Genomic DNA, 17,989 nt, shown 5'->3' with positions numbered 1-17,989 from the left:
AGTGAAGTCGTTTCGCTTCTTCAGTTTAACTGACAGAAAACTGGTGAGTCACTGCCTTATCTCTCTCTCGAATGCAGGGGACAATTTATATTTCTATTTATTGTCCAATCAAACTAATTTATCTTGGCTTATGTCCTAAAAATAAAAAAAACTCAAACATAAAGCTACTTTATAATTTTGCAGGTAGACTATTTTTTGGGTGTTTGGGTTGTGAAAGTCAACATTTGTTATCATGGGGTTTGTGACTGACAGAGGTTGAGACCACTAGCATTTACTACATTTGTAATACAAACAAGGTGTACAATAAACTTGCAATAATGTTTAAAATAAATAAATAAAACCAAAGAATATGTCGTTGTGTTTACCTAAACCTTGCATGAACGAAGACGACATAAAAACATTCACTTTAAATGCAGCTTTACAAACAACACTGAAAATAATCGCACCAAACTTTGCTTGAGTTTTATGCCCATAAACTTGTGTGAGGTCAACCCACCTCAGACGCCTCGTTATATGGGCTTAACCATCATAGACACACGTTTTAGAGAGTAGGACCCTCCGTGGAACTCGGCCCAGTAGACCCCATCCTGGTAGCGGCTGCGGTAGTGTCCGCCCCGGTACCACACGCCGTTCAGATTCGAGTGGGCGCACATGTGGTACCACCAGCCCCCCTTCTGGAAGTGAGCACAGTTACCTGACAACACACAACATGGTTTTATTAGATCATGTTGACAAAACCCTTATAAGACCAAGGAGTCCTTAAGTCGTGGTATAAAATGATAATACTGTCTGACTGAAATGGCTGAATCGTAACAATGCAAACGATAAAACAAAAGCAGAAAATTATAATAACTAGATCTTAATGAGGACTTAAGAATTCAAAAACATGTTTAGTTTGAACAGGTACACTTCGAAACAATACTCTGACCCAGACAAACCCATAATGTGGTGGACAATAAGTCAAAATGCTTAATATGCAAAACATCTCAGAAGCTTCAAAGCCCAGCTAAAATCACATTTATTCAGACTAACCTAACACCTAGTTTGTTTTGTGCCGACCACTATTGTTCTTTGGTCTATTGGCGTGCTTAATCTCACTCTTTTTGTTAGTATCCTGGAAGACGCTCTGTAGATAAAGTTTGTTTGCTTGAAGTCCATGGAGACAAGCGCCGTGCCAAGGTGCAGGTTTGATGTTGCGGGAAAGAGACGTGTAATCGAATAAATGCTAGATACATTTAATGCCTTACATTGTGGAACATTTCAGGCAAAACATTACCATCTCCATTGAGGCAAGCAGGTAACGACCCCCCAACTTAAACTATCCAACGACCTTTTCTCTGAGAGTTCACACTTTACTGTAATTCACTTATTTTCTGACTAAATTGTCCTAAAACGAACCTGAATAGCTGTCTTTGTCGCGGTCCAGAGTGGTGAAGGCCTTGTTGTTGTGCCAGGAGAGAGAGTCCCCGGCCGTCCCCTGGTAGTGACCCAAATGCAGCCGGTACCAGTCCGTCTCCGGCGCCAAGTGGAAACTGTCGTACTCCGCAAACACCTGCCGCCCCTGCCAGTCCTCCAGAGACACTCGCAGCTTGTACTGGCCCTGTTTGGTCAGCCAGTACAAGTGCTCCAGACCGAGCCAGTACTCTCCGTCCAGGTTCCCAAAGCCTTGCTGCAACACAAGGTTAGTTTAGAATCAGATGAGCAACAATCCACTCTGGAAAGGACCAGTCCCTTTGTGGGCTCAGTGCCTTAAAGGTGAGGAATCGTATGTAGGATGTGCTCTTACAGATTAAAAGGAGCTTCAGAATCAGCATCAGAAAAGGTTTACTGCCATTGTCATTGAAGTTGGCAAACATAGGAACTTGTCTCGGCGTTAACATAAAACAATGAATACAACCACAATTTCATCTAAGTTTCCAGTGCCTTAAACTGCATCAATCAGGTTTGCTCTTTATCAATATTCCTTCCAGCCATGTTAACTTTCAGACTGCCAGGAGCACAGGCCGAGGTGGTGGTGTGGCAGTGATCTCCCACTCAAGCCTACTCATGAGCCCTAAAACTAACAATGCATTTCACTCATTTGAAAGCCTTATGCTGTCAATCACATGTCCAAATATGAAAAACCAAAAAGGAGTTTTGTTCATAGTTATCTACCGACCTCCTGGTCCCTACTCAGAGTTTTTAACAGAGTTTTCTGACTTTATATCAAACTTAGTGTTAGCCTGGGATAAAATAGTTATAGTTGGAGACTTTAATATCCACGTGAACATGAGTGATGACGCTCTCAGTAATGCCTTCAGCGCCTTGTTAGACAGCATTGGTTTCACTCAGAATGTAAATAAACCGACTCACACTCACAAGAACACTCTGGATCTTGTCCTAACGTATGGAACAGAGATTAGTGACCTCAGTGTCCTCCCTCAAAACCCTATATTGTCAGATCATTTCCTAATTACCTTTCAGTTTATTCTTAAAGATCATCCAGTCCCACAAAATAAAGTTATAATGAAAAGGACAATATCTGAAAAATCTATCTCAAAATTCAAAGAAATAATAGAGCCAATATTCAGTGACATGTCATGTGATCCTGCTGAGAACAGTTTTAGTCCCAGTTTAAGTGATCAATGTGTCGACTTGACCATGAATTCTCTGAAGTCTGCTCTTGACGTTGTCGCGCCGTTAAAACAGAAGGTCATTAGGCCAAAGCGCGCCTCCCCATGGTACAACCAAGAACTGCGTTCACATAAACAAAGAGTTAGAAAGTTAGAGGGATTATTTCGTCGCTCTCACACCGAAGAATCCCTAAAAGCATGGAAAAGTTGCCTGCTGTCCTATAAGCAGGCTCTGCGTAAGGCCCAAACCAGATATTATTCAAATCTAATAGAAGTCAACAAAAGTAACACTAAATTCCTTTTCAGCACTGTAGCTAGGCTAACAAACTGTCACAGTGCAGTAGAGCCCTCAATCCCAGCTACACTTAGCTCTGATGATTTCCTCCTATTTTTTAATAATAAAATAAAAACAATCAGAGATAAATTAGATGAAATTACCCCCGCTATTAGCCCTGAACTAGCCCAAGCTGTAAATCTAACGTCCCATATAAATCCACCTGTAAACCTAGAAAGGTTCACAGCTGTTGATCAAGCAGAGATAACTTCAGCCATTATGTCCTCTAAAAGCTCAACTTGTGTCCTAGACCCCATTCCAAGCAGACTCCTCAAAGACATTCTTCCCCTAATTATAGACTCTATTCTTAATATAATAAATACTTCACTCGAAAGTGGCTATGTTCCACAGTCCTTCAAACATGCAGTCATTAAACCTCTTCTGAAAAAGCCTAATCTAGATCCCGACCTATTGGTAAACTACAGACCTATTTCAAATCTTCCCTTCGTCTCTAAAATCCTTGAAAAAGTTGTAGTAAAACAGCTTTGTCGCCACCTGCAGGACAATAACTTATTTGAAGTTTTCCAGTCAGGGTTCAGAGCCCACCACAGCACTGAAACTGCACTAGTTAAAGTCACAAATGATTTGTTATTAGCCGCTGACGATGGACTGGTCTCAATCCTGGTTCTGTTGGACCTCAGCGCAGCGTTTGACACCATCGACCACAACATTCTACTGCAGAGGTTAGAATGTGATGTAGGTGTTGGAGGAACAGCCCTCAGCTGGTTTAAATCCTATCTATCTGATAGGTTCCAATTTGTTAATGTAAACCAGAGCTCCTCACCAAGCTCTAAAGTAATTCACGGTGTGCCACAGGGTTCGGTACTCGGTCCAATTCTGTTTACTCTTTATATGCTACCATTAGGCAACATTATCAGAAAGCATGACATTAACTTCCACTGCTATGCAGACGACACTCAGCTGTATTTATCAATGAAACCTGATCAGAGCGATCAAGTAGACAGACTTAGTACTTGTGTGAAGGAGATAAAAACCTGGATGACACTAAACTACCTGCTTCTTAACCCTGAAAAAACCGAGGTCATTGTGCTTGGCCCTAAGCATCTACGAGACGCTCTATCTGAGCAGATAGTCACACTGGACAATGTCAGTGTAGCCTCCAGTTCTACTGTAAGAAACCTTGGAGTCTTATTTGACCAGGAGCTCTCATTTAAAGCTCATATAAATCAAGCTTGTAAAACAGCCTATTTCCATTTGCGCAACATCGCCAAAATCAGAAGAATCCTGCCTAAAAGTGATGCCGAAAAACTTATCCATGCATTTGTAACGACTAGATTAGACTACTGTAACTCCCTGCTTGCAGCGTGTCCTAAAAGCTCCATAAAAAGCTTTCAACTGGTTCAAAATGCAGCAGCAAGATTACTAACAGGAACAAAAAGAAGAGAGCACATTACGCCAGTGCTGAAGTCTCTTCACTGGCTCCCCGTCGAGTCCAGAATCAAATTCAAAATTCTACTCTTGACCTACAAAGCCATAAATGACATGGCCCCATCCTACCTCAAAGATGCTATAGAACCATATCATCCAAACAGAGCTCTTCGCTCTCAGAATGCCGGCCTTCTGGTGGTGCCAAGAGTCTCTAAAAGTACTGTAGGAGGTAGAGCGTTTAGCTACCAAGCTCCTGTGTTATGGAATCAGCTCCCGACCCATGTTAAATATGCTGACACAGTCTCTTCATTTAAGTCCAGGCTTAAAACGTTCCTCTTTGAAATCGCTTATGGTCAGAGTAGTTAGGAACAGAAAGATAAACCCACAGCTTCAGCTACGCTGCCCTAGGAGTAACTGTGCTGGGGGAAGTATGACAGCTTGAGCACTATCCTCTTCTTCTGACTACTTATGCTATCAAACAATATTTATTTTTTAATTCCACTTGCAAACTGTTCACCGCCTTCTTTTTCTTTCTCTCACTCCTGAGGACCTGTGGACCCAGATGTCCCTCTCCTGGTGAAGTGGTCCCTGCCCCATGTGGACGGTCCCTCATCTGCCTGAAGAGTGGCTCCAGTTCGCCTCAGTCGGTCCCTCATCTGCCTGAAGAGTGGGTCCAGCTCGCCTCCGACGGTGCCTCATCTACCTGAAGAGTGGGTCCAGCTCGCCTCCCACGGTCCCTCATCTGCCTGAGGAGTGGGTCCAGTTCGCCTCCGACGGTCCCTCATCTGCCTGAAGAGTGGGTCCTGCTCGACTCCGACGGTCCCTCATCTGCCTGAAGAGTGGGTCCAGTTCGCCTCAGTCGGTCCCTCATCTGCCTGAAGAGTGGGTCCAGTTCGCCTCAGTCGGTCCCTCATCTGCCTGAAGAGTGGGTCCAGCTCCAGTCTCCTCGTGTCCGTCTGTCCGTCTGTGAGAGTCGGATCTCTCCTTCACTGGAACTCCTCCAGGTTTCTACGCTTTTTTCCCAAAGAGGTTTTTTTTGTAGTTTTTCCTGGCCGAGAAGGAGAGTCTAAGGACAGAGGACCCTGGGACATCGTCCCTCGCCACCACAGACATTGTCTGACTCCATCGCCACCACAGACATTGTTGATTCATTTCTCCCTGTGGCCCTCAGAGGCAACTGTTGTTGTGATTTTGGGCCTTACAAAAATAAATTGATTTGATTTGATTTGATGGACAGAACACGCCTCATTTGAAAAACAGAATTGACTAATTTATGAGAAAAAAGGTTGGGTAATGCAGCTTTAGCAACACAAACACATGACATCATAAGCTTACTAGTTTCTCATTGTCCTGGTATAAAACCTGTGAGGATTTGACTGAAATACAACACTGCGTCGTCAGTGATATCCACCTTGTATTGCTCCCACGTCCTAAAGAAGTTGACGGATCCATCTTGTCTCCTCTGGATGACGGTCCAGCCTCCCTGGGCGCGGCTCTGCTCACACCAGGCCTGGAGGAGGCGGTTTGTGCCCTGAGGACGCAGCAGGTAAATCCCACTGGTTCTCTCCCCCGAGTCCAGGACATGCTGACAATCACGCCACGGCCCTGAGGAAGAAAGAAGGAAGAAGGATGTTGATATAAAAGTGTAACAAGTGGTTTTACAATTAAGTTAAAATAGTGACAACATAAACAGTTAATGCTTTCCAAAACTTATTCAGATGTTTTGATGTTTTATTATCAGTAACAGTGAGAGGTGACTTTCTATATGTATTGTATAAAGGTTTAATTCTTACAGGAGGATAAGGGAACAAGGGATAAAAAAAACAATTATTTTCGCTAGTATCCGGTTAGTTTAGCAATGGATTGTGGCAATAACTTGCTTGGCATTGTTTTTTCAATACATTAACTTGTTTTTATATTGTGCAGCCTTTTATCTAAGTTTTCTGATAAACTTTAAGCTGAGAATGTAGATTATTATGGCTGCCTCCCACGCTCAACAGCAATAATGTCTAATGGTCTTCACCGAGAAGAATGTAGGGTCTTTGCAAACACACTGATAAACAAAAACATAAGCTAAACCTGTTGTTTCTTTGAGTTACTGGTGGCAACGCGGTCTGACATTGTAAAAATACAAACGTAATTTCAGATAAAATAGTAAATTATTCTGAATGGTCGATGAAATGTTGGTATTTCAACTATGTTTTGTCCTTGGAAATGATCAGATGACACGGTGCCTCCTCCTCATCTGCAGGCCTGAGCTCTGATAAGTGCCTCTAGATGTTTTTGACACTGTTTAGAAGTTCCCATGGAGATACGGTGTGTCCTACATTTAGTTCAACGACTTCACTTCTGTTTTTTTGCGAACCGAGGAAAACCACAACGCTGAAGATGGTTAAGCATGAGATGAACTGTGAAAAAGCATCGGTGAGGTGTGAAAAACATTAACAGGGGTGATAAATAAACACTCAAGGCCCAAGAACGTATTTTAATGTGGATCCATATCAGTTAATTGTAGTTTGCATGACATTTTTTCCTTTTAAAATTCTCATGTTTTATATGTGTGTATGCTTTATTGTTTTAACTCTGTAACTTGCTTGTTGTTTTTAGCCTCTGTTAGCACTTTGAGATTCCATTTGAAAGTAAAGTGCATTGCAAATAAAATGTATTATTATTATTTTTTTAAGTATGAACCAAAGAGCATAAAGCTATTATTCGCTTTGGAGTAAGATATGGAATAAAAATGTTTGGTGCAACAACAGAAGCATTTACACCTGACCTACTTCAAGTGAACTAGTTTAAAGTTAAGTGGAACTAGTGTCTTGTAAGTCAATAGGGCCGCAGTGCACAATATATCACAAACGCTATCAAACTATCAAATGCTCATCATATTCGCCAAAACCTGTGTCAATTACTTTTACTTTTCACTCTTTAAACTCATTTTTTTTAAAGGTGTACTTAAGTAGATCGTTATTAAGTGATTTAATGTGACGCTTTTACTTTTACTAGCGCCTGTATTTAAAAGTGAGTGCTTTTTCCATCACTGGAGGTAATAGTAACATCCTCTCAATACTTTTGATACATTTTCATAAAGAAGATTGTGAATTATACAAATAAACAATAATAACATGCTCTGTACCTGGCGTCTTTGTGACAGGGAAGCTAATGAAGGGTGGCTCGGTGGGCGCGTCCGTTGCTGCGGTGGGGAGGGGCCCCGGTGACATGCCGTTTTCCTGCTGTTGTGCTGCAGGAAGACTCTGGTCCCTTTGAACGTCGTTAGTCATTTCGTTCGCCTCTGAACTGTAATTATGACGCACACTTGGCTTTGGAGTGCTGGGCGGTTCAGTCATGACCTGCACAAAAACAGCGACATTTAAACATAAAGCAAGATAGAACAATACTAAGATATAATTGTGATCTTACCGCAGTGGAGTGAGGTGCGTTTTTGCATTGGCACTGCTTTTCCAGACGTGAGATTAATTGGTTTTGGGCACTCAGCATGGAAGTGAGGGAGCCGTATTTCTTTTCAAGCTCCCGGTAATTGTTAGACACCTGCAATGTCTACATTCACAAGATAAAGTTTAGTGTATTAAATCACTTGTTCTTACTGCTTTGCTTGGTAAAATGAATGTGAAATAAATAAATAAACATACATCTCACATTGGAATCAAAATGTAATGGGAAAGAAATGTTAAACTATCAAATAACTTAAATAACTTAAGTAAATCACTTTTTCATCAACTTTTGATATTGAAGTAAATCTTTTGTACAAAAAAGTCAATAGATGCTTGTTGATTTATGTTTGGCTTGATTGATTTCTTAATTATTTACTTTGCTTCACACTGCCACTGTCAATTCTTCTAAATGTCACATCAATTGACAAAAAAGGACATAAGAAAAATAAACAGAGCTCTTACCTGTGCTGTGGCATTCAACAACAAGCTCTCCGCCCTTTTCTGCTCCAACACCTGGTCCTTTTTGGTAATGACTTCGTTCAGCAGCTGGGTGTAGAGCTGGGCGATGCGCGAGTTCATGCTGTTGCTCTCTTTGCGAAGGGCCCGTACTTCCATCACCAGGGCCCCCTCTTGTTCCAGCTGAGCCCGGAGCCTGTCCATCTGCTCCTGTTGCCTCTTCAGCTCGGCCCTCAGCGCCTGCACCTCGGACTGGTTTGCCGCAGCCGTGTTCACGCACAGAGCTCCCGTCAACTTCTGCTGAGGCACGATGAAGGTGTAGGCGCAGCGTCCACCTTTGGGATCCGAGCGATTTAGGACTTTTTGAGCGTTGCAGCCATTGATATTCAGGCAAAGTGTTACCAAAAGAGTTAGGCTGAGGGTCAGTGTCTTCCCCATGAATTTTTTGTGATGTTTGGACCTCTAAGAAAAACAAAGGTGTGTAAATATTAACTGGACTTTGTTGACTAAACAGGAAAATGTCTTTGACCCTTATTTTAGATTAATCAGACCACACTAGAATTGGAGTTATTGCACTTCAGAAATGTTCACGTTTAAGCAGGGCCGCTGCTAACCATTTGTGTGGTGCCCTAAGCAGAAATGCTCAGTGGTCCCCATGCCCCATCCCACCTTGAAAGTGTACAACATACAGAAGGGTTTTATGTAAATATTGCATACATTAAAAACAAAACAACAAAAAAAACATTTTTTTGTATTCTGGGGCATTTTAGATCATATATTACAAATATTATTAATAACCCCTCACAGTCCCTACATTTCCTTGCTCCGCCCCTGCTGCAGGGTCCCTTCTGCTCTTCTGCAGAACAGATCGAGGTTCCCTTCGGAGCACTTGATGCCCTACGCGCTGTGTGAGTGGCGGCACTGAGTTCAAGTGAATGGGTTGTAAAATGAAGCACTAATGGAATGATGGATAACTCTAAACGTTAAGATTACACTGCAAATTTGTGGGGCTGCAACAATTAAATGGAATAACAATAATTGTTGATTCTTTTAACAAGTGTTGTTAGTTGGACCTACAGACTTTAAAACACATGCCAAAAGATATTTTATCATAAAGGATTGTCTTGTATCTAATTTTACAGTAAAAAGTACTGATTTGGTTAATTGGGTCAATTAGGAGAGAAAGCCTGAGGGCCAACAAAATTTCATCTGAGGGCCGCATTTGGGCCCAGGGCCATAGTTTGGACATCCCTGGTATAAATTTACATATATTAATCGCCGATTTGAGAACTCAAGTGGAAGTGCGCATGCCCCGTGCGGAAGCAGAGAAAAGCCTCGCGGCTAGACGTGAATTTGTTTATTAGCACGACGGATCGCATCGCATCTCTCGTCTCCATAGATTTCCCCCTCTTCTGAGCCAGCTCGAACTGTCTTTCTCTGTCTTAATTTTGTCCTGTACACTGAGGGAACTATATTATGATATATCCATGCGCTTAGACACAGGGAAACATGCTGCTCTCCTGGGGACGAGCCAGAACGAGGCTGCAGGCGAGCAGTAGGTGCGTTCTATGATTGATACGTGGCAGGACTAATCGCAGTCCATGCCATGAGGAAATGAGACTCAGATTTGGCTGCAAAAAATCGTCCATTCCACCTTTAATTGTGTTTATTTTATAACTAAAATCTTATAGGCACACATTTTGAAACAACTGGAACTTTTATCAAAGTTTATTACATTGTATGTTTTGTGTAATCTAGTAACTTTCCTGCTACAAGTACAAAAACACTGGCAGTTAGAGAAGTAGGAAGTAAGTAAAACCACAATCCATATCAAAACTATGGTGTTGCAATTGTTGCACTCTCTGTGTGGGCAAGTTAAAACACACATTGGTGGTTCGTGGCTGGAATTTATTAGCCAGTCAACAATGTGGAGACAACTGTCAATACAAACCAGTCAGAATCAACAAAGCTGCATCTCACGGTCAACTGAGCTCTTTGGAGTGAGTTCAACATAATCACACAATGTCAACACCATAAAACCATTAACCAAATATTGACAACTTGTTTCTTTTGGGTTTCTCATGGAAGGAACTGAGAAGAAAGACAGAAAATAGATAATTAAATGCATTTTCTACTTTACCTTTCGGCAAATAGGCGATGAATGTTGATGTTGTTGTCTTCCAGGCGGTGATTTACTCCTGCTGCCTAAAAGAGGGCTGTTTCTCAAATTTACATCCTTGAATTTGACTGAATTTGAATTTGAGGTGAAAACGAACAATTACAAGACCATTAAAATGTCTTCTGGTGTAAATTAATCAAATGGATGAAGCATGGTGGAAATGAGCTGCATGTCTGCCCTCCAGAGTCTGTCTGAGATGTCTCTTGTTTGGATCTCTCAGAAGAAGGCTGCTGCTAATTACAAACTGACTCCCAACTATGCCAATGACACCGCCTTCAGCTGAATGGGAGCCTGGTCTGCCCCTTTGTCATCAATCTGTTGATCCTGCAACAAAACTTTGGGTTGAAAAATAGTGTTATGATCCTAAAAGGAACTTACCACTGAATATTTAGTGGAAAATATAGTCTTTATGCAGGTATTGCAGGTAGTGCAATTTAGGATTGACTGATATTGGTTTATTCTTCATTTTGTTAAACAAAAACTCGTTGTATGCAACTGTTTGACTGAAGTTATCTACCTATTGTCCTATTTATAGGAATTAGCAAGAGTTTTTTTTAAGAATGTTGACATTATCCTGCAAATAAAAGCTCTATCGCTCTCTAGTGGCCGCCAGAGAAAAGTGTAATAACTATGTATTACTAAATCTAGGGATGAACCAATTGTTGAGTATCATTATGAAACATATAAAGAGACAATGTGTTCGGACATTTTCAAAAATATAACTAACAGAAATATATTTTATGAGTAATATAGAATATATTATTTTTATAATTTAAATGTTGTAACCTAGTAAAAATATCAGGCGTAGGAACTATTTCCTTTCGCTCATCTTGCACACGGACGCGACACGGTGTGACACACACCACATCGCTGCAGCCATGTGGAGTTCGACTTTAGTTTTGAGTTCGTTTTACACTTAATCTACAGAGTAATTATCTTTTTAGTAATATATTGAGTGTGCTGCTTGCGGACTTGTGAGAAGAATATTGTTTTATCCGGTTGTTAACACCAATTTATGTCAAAATGGTGAAATCTAAGGTAAAACATGCTCGTAGCTTGTGTGCCTAGCCATTTTCATTTTGTACAATAACTTTGCATGTGCCATGAGCTATGTATAATGCTAAATGCTGTCAGGTTCAAACCGATTTGTTGGTTTGTGTTTGTTTTTAGACCAAGAACCAAAAGAAAGCCCGAGCTTCGGCTAACCATGTGGCCGAGGAGACGTACGGTGCAGTCCCCCACACGTTCGTGTTTAACCGCGGACAGATCGGGAAAAACGTGGCCCAGCTCGTCTTGGATGTCCGAAAAGTAATGCAGCCATACACTGCAGAAAGCCTAAAGGTCAGTGTTCAGTATCAGACACAATTATAACTGTAACGTTTTGATTTGATGTATTTATTTGTCTTTTTAGATTAGAAAAAAGAATGTCTTAAAAGATTTTGTGGCAATAGCTGGCCCACTTGGAGTCACACACTTTGTTATGTTCAGCAAGACGCCTAGCTCTATAAACCTGGTGAGTACATTAAATCCCCTTTTCATTTTGACTAATTTTCCCCTATTGTCTCAAAATAATCAGTCAACTTGTGTTTCAGAGAGTTGCACGGCTCCCAAAAGGCCCAACGCTTCATTTCAAAGTAGTCAAGGTAAAATGGCACATCTGTCAACATAAAGTGCAATTAGGTTGTGGCTCAGATGATGATGACATTATAAATATTGATTGTAAAGTGATGTTTTTCAAAGTAAACGCACTGATGAACCAAGGCACTGGACAATTTTGAGAAATGAATGTGGCCAGTTTTGTAAAGGGACTTTTTTGTGTTTTCCAGTATGCTCTTGTCAAAGACGTGGTCTCGGCTCTGAAAAAGCACAGAATGCACGAGCAGCAGTTCACACACCATCCACTACTCATTCTCAACAACTTTGGGTCCAACGGGATGCACGTCAAGCTAATGGCCACCATGTTTCAGAATATGTTCCCCTCCATAAACGTGCATAAGGTAAATAATGTGAAGTCTGTTGGTGGTTAGGCTCTAATTGTATGATGAAAGTATAGTCTGCTGAGTTCACTTTGACGATATATCAAAAAAGTAAACGCTTTCTGACATTTTTTAAAGCTATTTTTAAAAAAAATTAACGTGGAATTGTGGCTTGAACTTGTGGTATTGTGATGTTGCAGGTCAATCTCAACAACATCAAGAGGTGTGTGCTGTTGAATTACAATCAAGAATCTGAGGAGATTGAATTCAGGCATTAGTAAGTGTAATATTACTAAATTGATCACTATGGTTCAAATGATGACACATTCTGACTTGATTGGTCAGTGATTCATGTGTCAAAGTAAACGCACTGATGAGCCTTAGTATATTTGGAGTAGTTTTCTATTTTGGTTGAATCTGACAATGACAACTTTTTTTTTTTTTTTTCCTGAACCTGCAGTAGCCTTAAGGTGGTCCCGGTGGGCATGAGCCGTGGAGTTAAGAAGTTGATGCAGGAACGTTTTCCCAACATGAACAAGTTTGAGGACATCAGTGAACTCCTGATAAAGTAAGGCATTTCTGAGACGTAAGATTGAGTGTTATGATCACACTGCCAACTTCTCTGTGCTTGTGAAGGGGTGCAAACCTGTCAGAAAGTGAAGCTGAACAAGATGGAGACCACAACATCACAGAGCTGCCACAGGCCTACTCTGGTCGAGGCAATATGGCGTCTCAACAAAGTGCTGTTCGGCTAACTGAGGTAAAGCTATTGTAAAATGTTAATGCTAGCATTTTTGTACATAAAACTTCCTTCTGTGTGTGTGGTTTTATTTTACTTTTTAAGTGCTGTATAAATGAAAAATAACAGTAATTTGTTGTTGTAGATTGGCCCTCGTTTAACATTGAAACTCTCAAAGATTGAAGAAGGCATGGGAGGGGGAAATATCCTGTATCATTCTGTCAGTAAGTAAATGCTCTCGAATGTTTTGCCTTTTTGCACAACTGTGTATCTGATGACAAGTTTCGTATGAATTTTCCTATGACTCATTTCCTAAAGTAAACGCTTGCTGACACGCATGGCTTACTTGGCTTTGACTTAATTTTTAATGTACAGACCTTTTTAAAAAGTGACATGTTTTGCAGTTACTAAAACGGAAGAAGAAATCCAAGAAATCCTGAAGAGAAAAGAGGCTCAGTTAAAAGCAAAACAAGAACGACGGAAAAAACAAGATCAAAATGTCGCCCAGAAAAAAGACCAAAAAGACAAGCATAAGTAATGTGTTAAAGCTTGTTGTTTTAAGTCTTCAAGCACAATTAGATATTCTGCTTAAACTGTACTTGGTCAACAGATTAAAGAGCCTTGAAGGTATAAAGAGGAAAAGCGCAGACGCTGATGGTGACAGTGAAGTGGAGGATCCCGGCGCACAGGACGATAAGGTTAAAGTAGCTTCAGACGACGAGGTGGAGTATTACAGACAAGCCGTTGGACAAGAACCAGACGAAGGTATAAAGATTTGTCTGTACACATATTTGGGCCTACTCAAATCCTGTGTCGTTTTTCATCATTCATGTTATTCCTTTGTGTGCAGATATGTTTCCTGCAGCCAAGAGGAGGCGAATGAGGGACACGTCAAATGGACCGTCTCATGGCAAACCGTCTCATGGCAAACCTTCAAACAAAGACAAATACGACAAATCGCCGAAAAGATATGGTCCAGGTGCCGACCGCGCGGACAAAACTGGAAAACCATGGAAGAAATATGGTGATTCGGAGAAGCCTTTTTCAAAGAAGTATACACCAGGAGGCAAGCCGTTCAATAAGAAAAAGCCCGGAGGTGCAGAAAAGTTTGGCAAAAATAAATTTTATTCAGATAAAAAGTATACGAACAAGGACAACAAATTTAAACCTAAAGGACAAAAGGGGAAACCAGGCTTTAAAAAGCCAGATGGAGGAAAGAGAGGCTTCAAACCGAGGAAACAATTTGGCTAAAAAAAACACCTGGACTTTTCTTGGACAGCAGCATTTGGGACAGTTTTGATCAGTTGTAAATAAAATTCAAGCAATTTGGGACAATCTGTTTATATTTATGTTCTGAATAAATATTGTTATAATCCAATGATACTTCAGCCTTGTTTTTTTGTGATTAGAGAAAAATTAAAATTGAGTAAAACTATATTTCCTAACAGCTGCATGTCTAACAAGGGTTTCTGCTTGGGAATGAATAAAAGTAATTCTGATACTGAAAATGATGAACTTTTCTTGAATTGGCTGTACTCTGAAAGTGACTTTGACTCTGCTTTGGGTGTTAGATGATAGTGACTCAGGCTTAAATCTCATTTCATGGTCTCTTACTTAGATTTGACCAATTAAGTATCATACTTGGAGACCTGAGGACTTAACTTGACTCGAGACTTGAGTGGGACTTAATGTTGACTGCTTTTTATTCTCGTGACAAAGTGCACAGATGCACAAAATATGAAACCAATTAAACTTAAAACAAACTAATGTGTGTCGGTGTAATCGCTCATACTTGCCACAGAATAGTATAAATATCTGAGTTCCCGGCCTAAATTTGCTTATTAATAGTGACTCTTGGATGAGAGTCGAAAACGTCTAGAGTCCAGATGACTACAACTGAACCTTTTTCTACAAAACTAATGTCTACTACAAACTTGTGCAGAGCAGACATTTGTGTCATGAACTTGTTGATAAGGACGGTTTTAACAGGAAATGTTAAGGATCTTGTTCTAACACAAGATGAGTTATCTGTTCTATTTAACAGATAAGGAACAGGACTGGCAATCGGAACATGGAGTGCCTCAACCTACACTTATATAATATAAAACATTTCCTATCTTCAATATGAGACCTGCAGATGGAAATAATCGTTCAAAGCTATTATCTGGTACAAGCATTTTTTTAAAATGTAATTCTATGTTGACCTGTTAAATAAATAAACAAATACAGTAGGGGATATATATATATATATATATATATATATATATATATATATATATATATATGTATATATATATATATGTATATATATATATATATGTATATATATGTATGTATTAGTAAGTTCAATTGTGAGTGTTCAAATTACAGTTCTTGAACATTTATAGGTTTTTATTGAGGTAAAATTTAAAATAATACTTGCGTTAGTTGACCAAAGTAAGCTAATTCGAGACAGTTTCACTTCTTCAAAGACACCCAGAGGAAGTAAGATCGGTTGTGTAACAGCCAGTGCTCCACTCTCGTGTCTGTGGTTCAATGTGTCAGAAGGATAAAGAAAATTCAAGTACAAACAACTCTATGATACACAGAAACTGACTTCTTTTGGTGAGTAAAATTTACCCCTATTATGTGTTATTTTCTTTTCCATAAACATCTGTGATCAATAATATTAACAACAATTTTGAATACTTTTTTAGATTGTTGGAAACTCAAGATGAAGCCTGATATTAAAGGCTGTGAGACATTTCAAATCAGCCTGTTGCCATGGTTGTATGGGATTGAGTTTGCCGTTGCTCTAGTGGGAAACATTTTTGCTCTCTATCTCTTTGTGACAAAAGAGAGGAGAAACTGGCACGCTGGGATTGTCTTATCCTGCAACTTGGCCATCAGCGACCTGCTCTACATCCTCACCCTGCCTCTGCTCATCGTCTACTATGTCCAGCAAAAGCACTGGACATTTAGGAACGCTGCGTGCAAAATTGAGCGGTTTCTCTTCAGCTTGAACTTGTACGCCAGCATCTTCTTCATCACGGCCATAAGTGTGAACCGCTGCGTGGCTTTGAAATACCCATTCTTTAGCCGGACGCACTTGGGGCCGAGACAGGCAAAGGTCACCAGTGTCATCATTTGGGCCTTGGTTGGGGTCATTTGCAGTCCAGTTTTGAAATTTGCCTCAACGTGCCCCGATATGCACAGCAACAAGACTGTGTGCGTCTCCAATTGTAATCAGCACAATGCAGAGCTGTCACATTTTAACTACAAAATGTTTCTGTCGGTGTTTGGATGTCTAATTCCATTCTTGATCACCTTTGCCTCTTATTGTGTGGTTGTTCAGGTCGTTTGGAAAAGCTTAAGCATAACTACACAAGAAAGACGCAAAGTGGCTCTGTTGGTCATGTCAGTGGTTGTGTTGTATGCCATCTCGTTCTTGCCCTACCATCTGTTTAACATGTACCACTTTCACCTGAAAATGGTTAAAAAAGTTAACTGCTTTATATACAACTTATACCAAGTGACTAAAGGACTGGCAACTCTGAACATGTGCATTCACCCACTTCTTTACATGGTTGTGTTCGACAGTATCAAAGTGGCTTGTTGTGGGGAGAGACAAGGGAAGATATAGAAATAATTTAGATCTTTTATGAAAAACCTCAGTCATTCCAACTCGAGCAGACGTTCAAATTTGCAGTGCTGAAGAGTAAGCAAGTATAAGGTCATTGTAATCGAACATAACTTTTACAGAGATCAAAATGTTGTTACAAAAAGCTCTATATTTTTTTCTTGATTTTATTGCATGGCATTTTGTAATATTTCAGCTATTATTAAATCTTACTAAATTTAATGTATATTGTGATGATTGATCAAGGGTATAGACAGACAACAATATATGTATATATATGTGTGTGTGTGTGTGTGTGTGTGTGTTTGTTTGTTTGTTTTTTTCAAAATCTAGTATATTATTTATATTGGTCGGCACAAGATCATAAGTATTTATATTGGATAGAACAATATACACACATGTTTGGACGTACATTTTGGATATGTAATGCCTGAGTATATGCAATAAACTGTGTAGGTTTACAGTTATTTCTTAGTTATAAAAGGAAAAACATGTGCTTGTAAAGAAGAATGCACTGGATCAAATATATCATCTGTAACAGCAGCAGGGAAGCCAGCTATCGAGCCCACTCAGTCCCTTTTGACAGCAGGTGATTGGCTCGTGTAAATGATGAAGTTTGATGAAGTTATTTCATCAACAGGAAGTATAATAGACCTGCCCACTTCTGACACAAACGGAATCTTCTTTAAAGGACTGCCTAGCACCCGCACATATATGCGACTTGTATGCACAAAATGAGGGAAGCATTCATTGAGGGCACCAGCCAACAAAGAGTTCTTATAGGATCAAATATGGCGTGAATCCTGTAGTCAGCCCCGATATTATAATAGATCCATGGTCAGCCCCGATATTATAATAGATCCATGGTCAGCCCTCATCTATCATGAGAAAACAAGTCAGGCCGCACAGTGCTGTCTCTGTGCTCTGGATTGGACAGTGGAAATTAAACATACACACACATCTGTATGTGTTACCAAATGGGAGTTGTCTGTCAATTTCCAATTTGCTCAATCTGTGACTCTTGCTCCATCACACATTCAGGCCTGATCTGAGCTGTAGACTTTATTCTTTATTCTTTGGACTTTATTCTTTAGACTTCTATGATCCAGTCGCAGCTGTAGTTGCTCACTTATATAACACAAGGTTGGGTGGACTTTTATAGAGTTGGGGTGTGTTGAGCTGCTGTGGTGATATTATAATAGATCCGTGGGTGGCAGTGGCCGCTGTGGAGTG

At 40.3% G+C, this 17,989-nt stretch overlaps 2 protein-coding genes across 2 annotated transcripts; one reads left to right on the top strand and one right to left on the bottom strand.

Annotated features, from left to right (window-relative positions):
* Positions 1-461: 461 nt before the first annotated feature.
* On the bottom strand, positions 462-8,681 carry angptl6 (angiopoietin-like 6). The gene is made up of 6 exons (XM_072443078.1): positions 8,250-8,681; positions 7,756-7,893; positions 7,472-7,685; positions 5,747-5,940; positions 1,399-1,669; positions 462-694 (listed from the first exon to the last, which is right to left on the bottom strand). Exons 1-6 carry the CDS (start codon positions 8,679-8,681, stop codon positions 510-512), a joined length of 1,434 nt encoding a protein of 477 aa, XP_072299179.1. The 3' UTR covers positions 462-509.
* A 2,595-nt stretch (positions 8,682-11,276) lies between these two features.
* Positions 11,277-16,978, top strand: LOC140358799 (uncharacterized). The gene is made up of 13 exons (XM_072443847.1): positions 11,277-11,460; positions 11,593-11,763; positions 11,834-11,935; positions 12,015-12,065; positions 12,249-12,419; positions 12,599-12,675; positions 12,859-12,966; positions 13,035-13,158; positions 13,283-13,361; positions 13,542-13,671; positions 13,748-13,902; positions 13,988-14,386; positions 15,834-16,978. The coding sequence occupies exons 1-13, from the start codon at positions 11,446-11,448 to the stop codon at positions 16,757-16,759; spliced, it is 2,508 nt and encodes an 835-aa protein (XP_072299948.1). The 5' UTR covers positions 11,277-11,445; the 3' UTR covers positions 16,760-16,978.
* The last annotated feature ends 1,011 nt before the right edge of the window (positions 16,979-17,989 follow it).

Source organism: Eucyclogobius newberryi, unplaced genomic scaffold (assembly GCF_026437365.1).
Source record: "Eucyclogobius newberryi isolate DKJ021-1_F unplaced genomic scaffold, fEucNew1.0.hap1 SCAF_13, whole genome shotgun sequence".
NCBI lineage: Eukaryota > Metazoa > Chordata > Actinopteri > Gobiiformes > Gobiidae > Eucyclogobius > Eucyclogobius newberryi.
The sequence above is the reverse complement of the archived record's forward strand: the minus strand, read 5'-3'. Positions and strand labels throughout refer to the sequence as shown.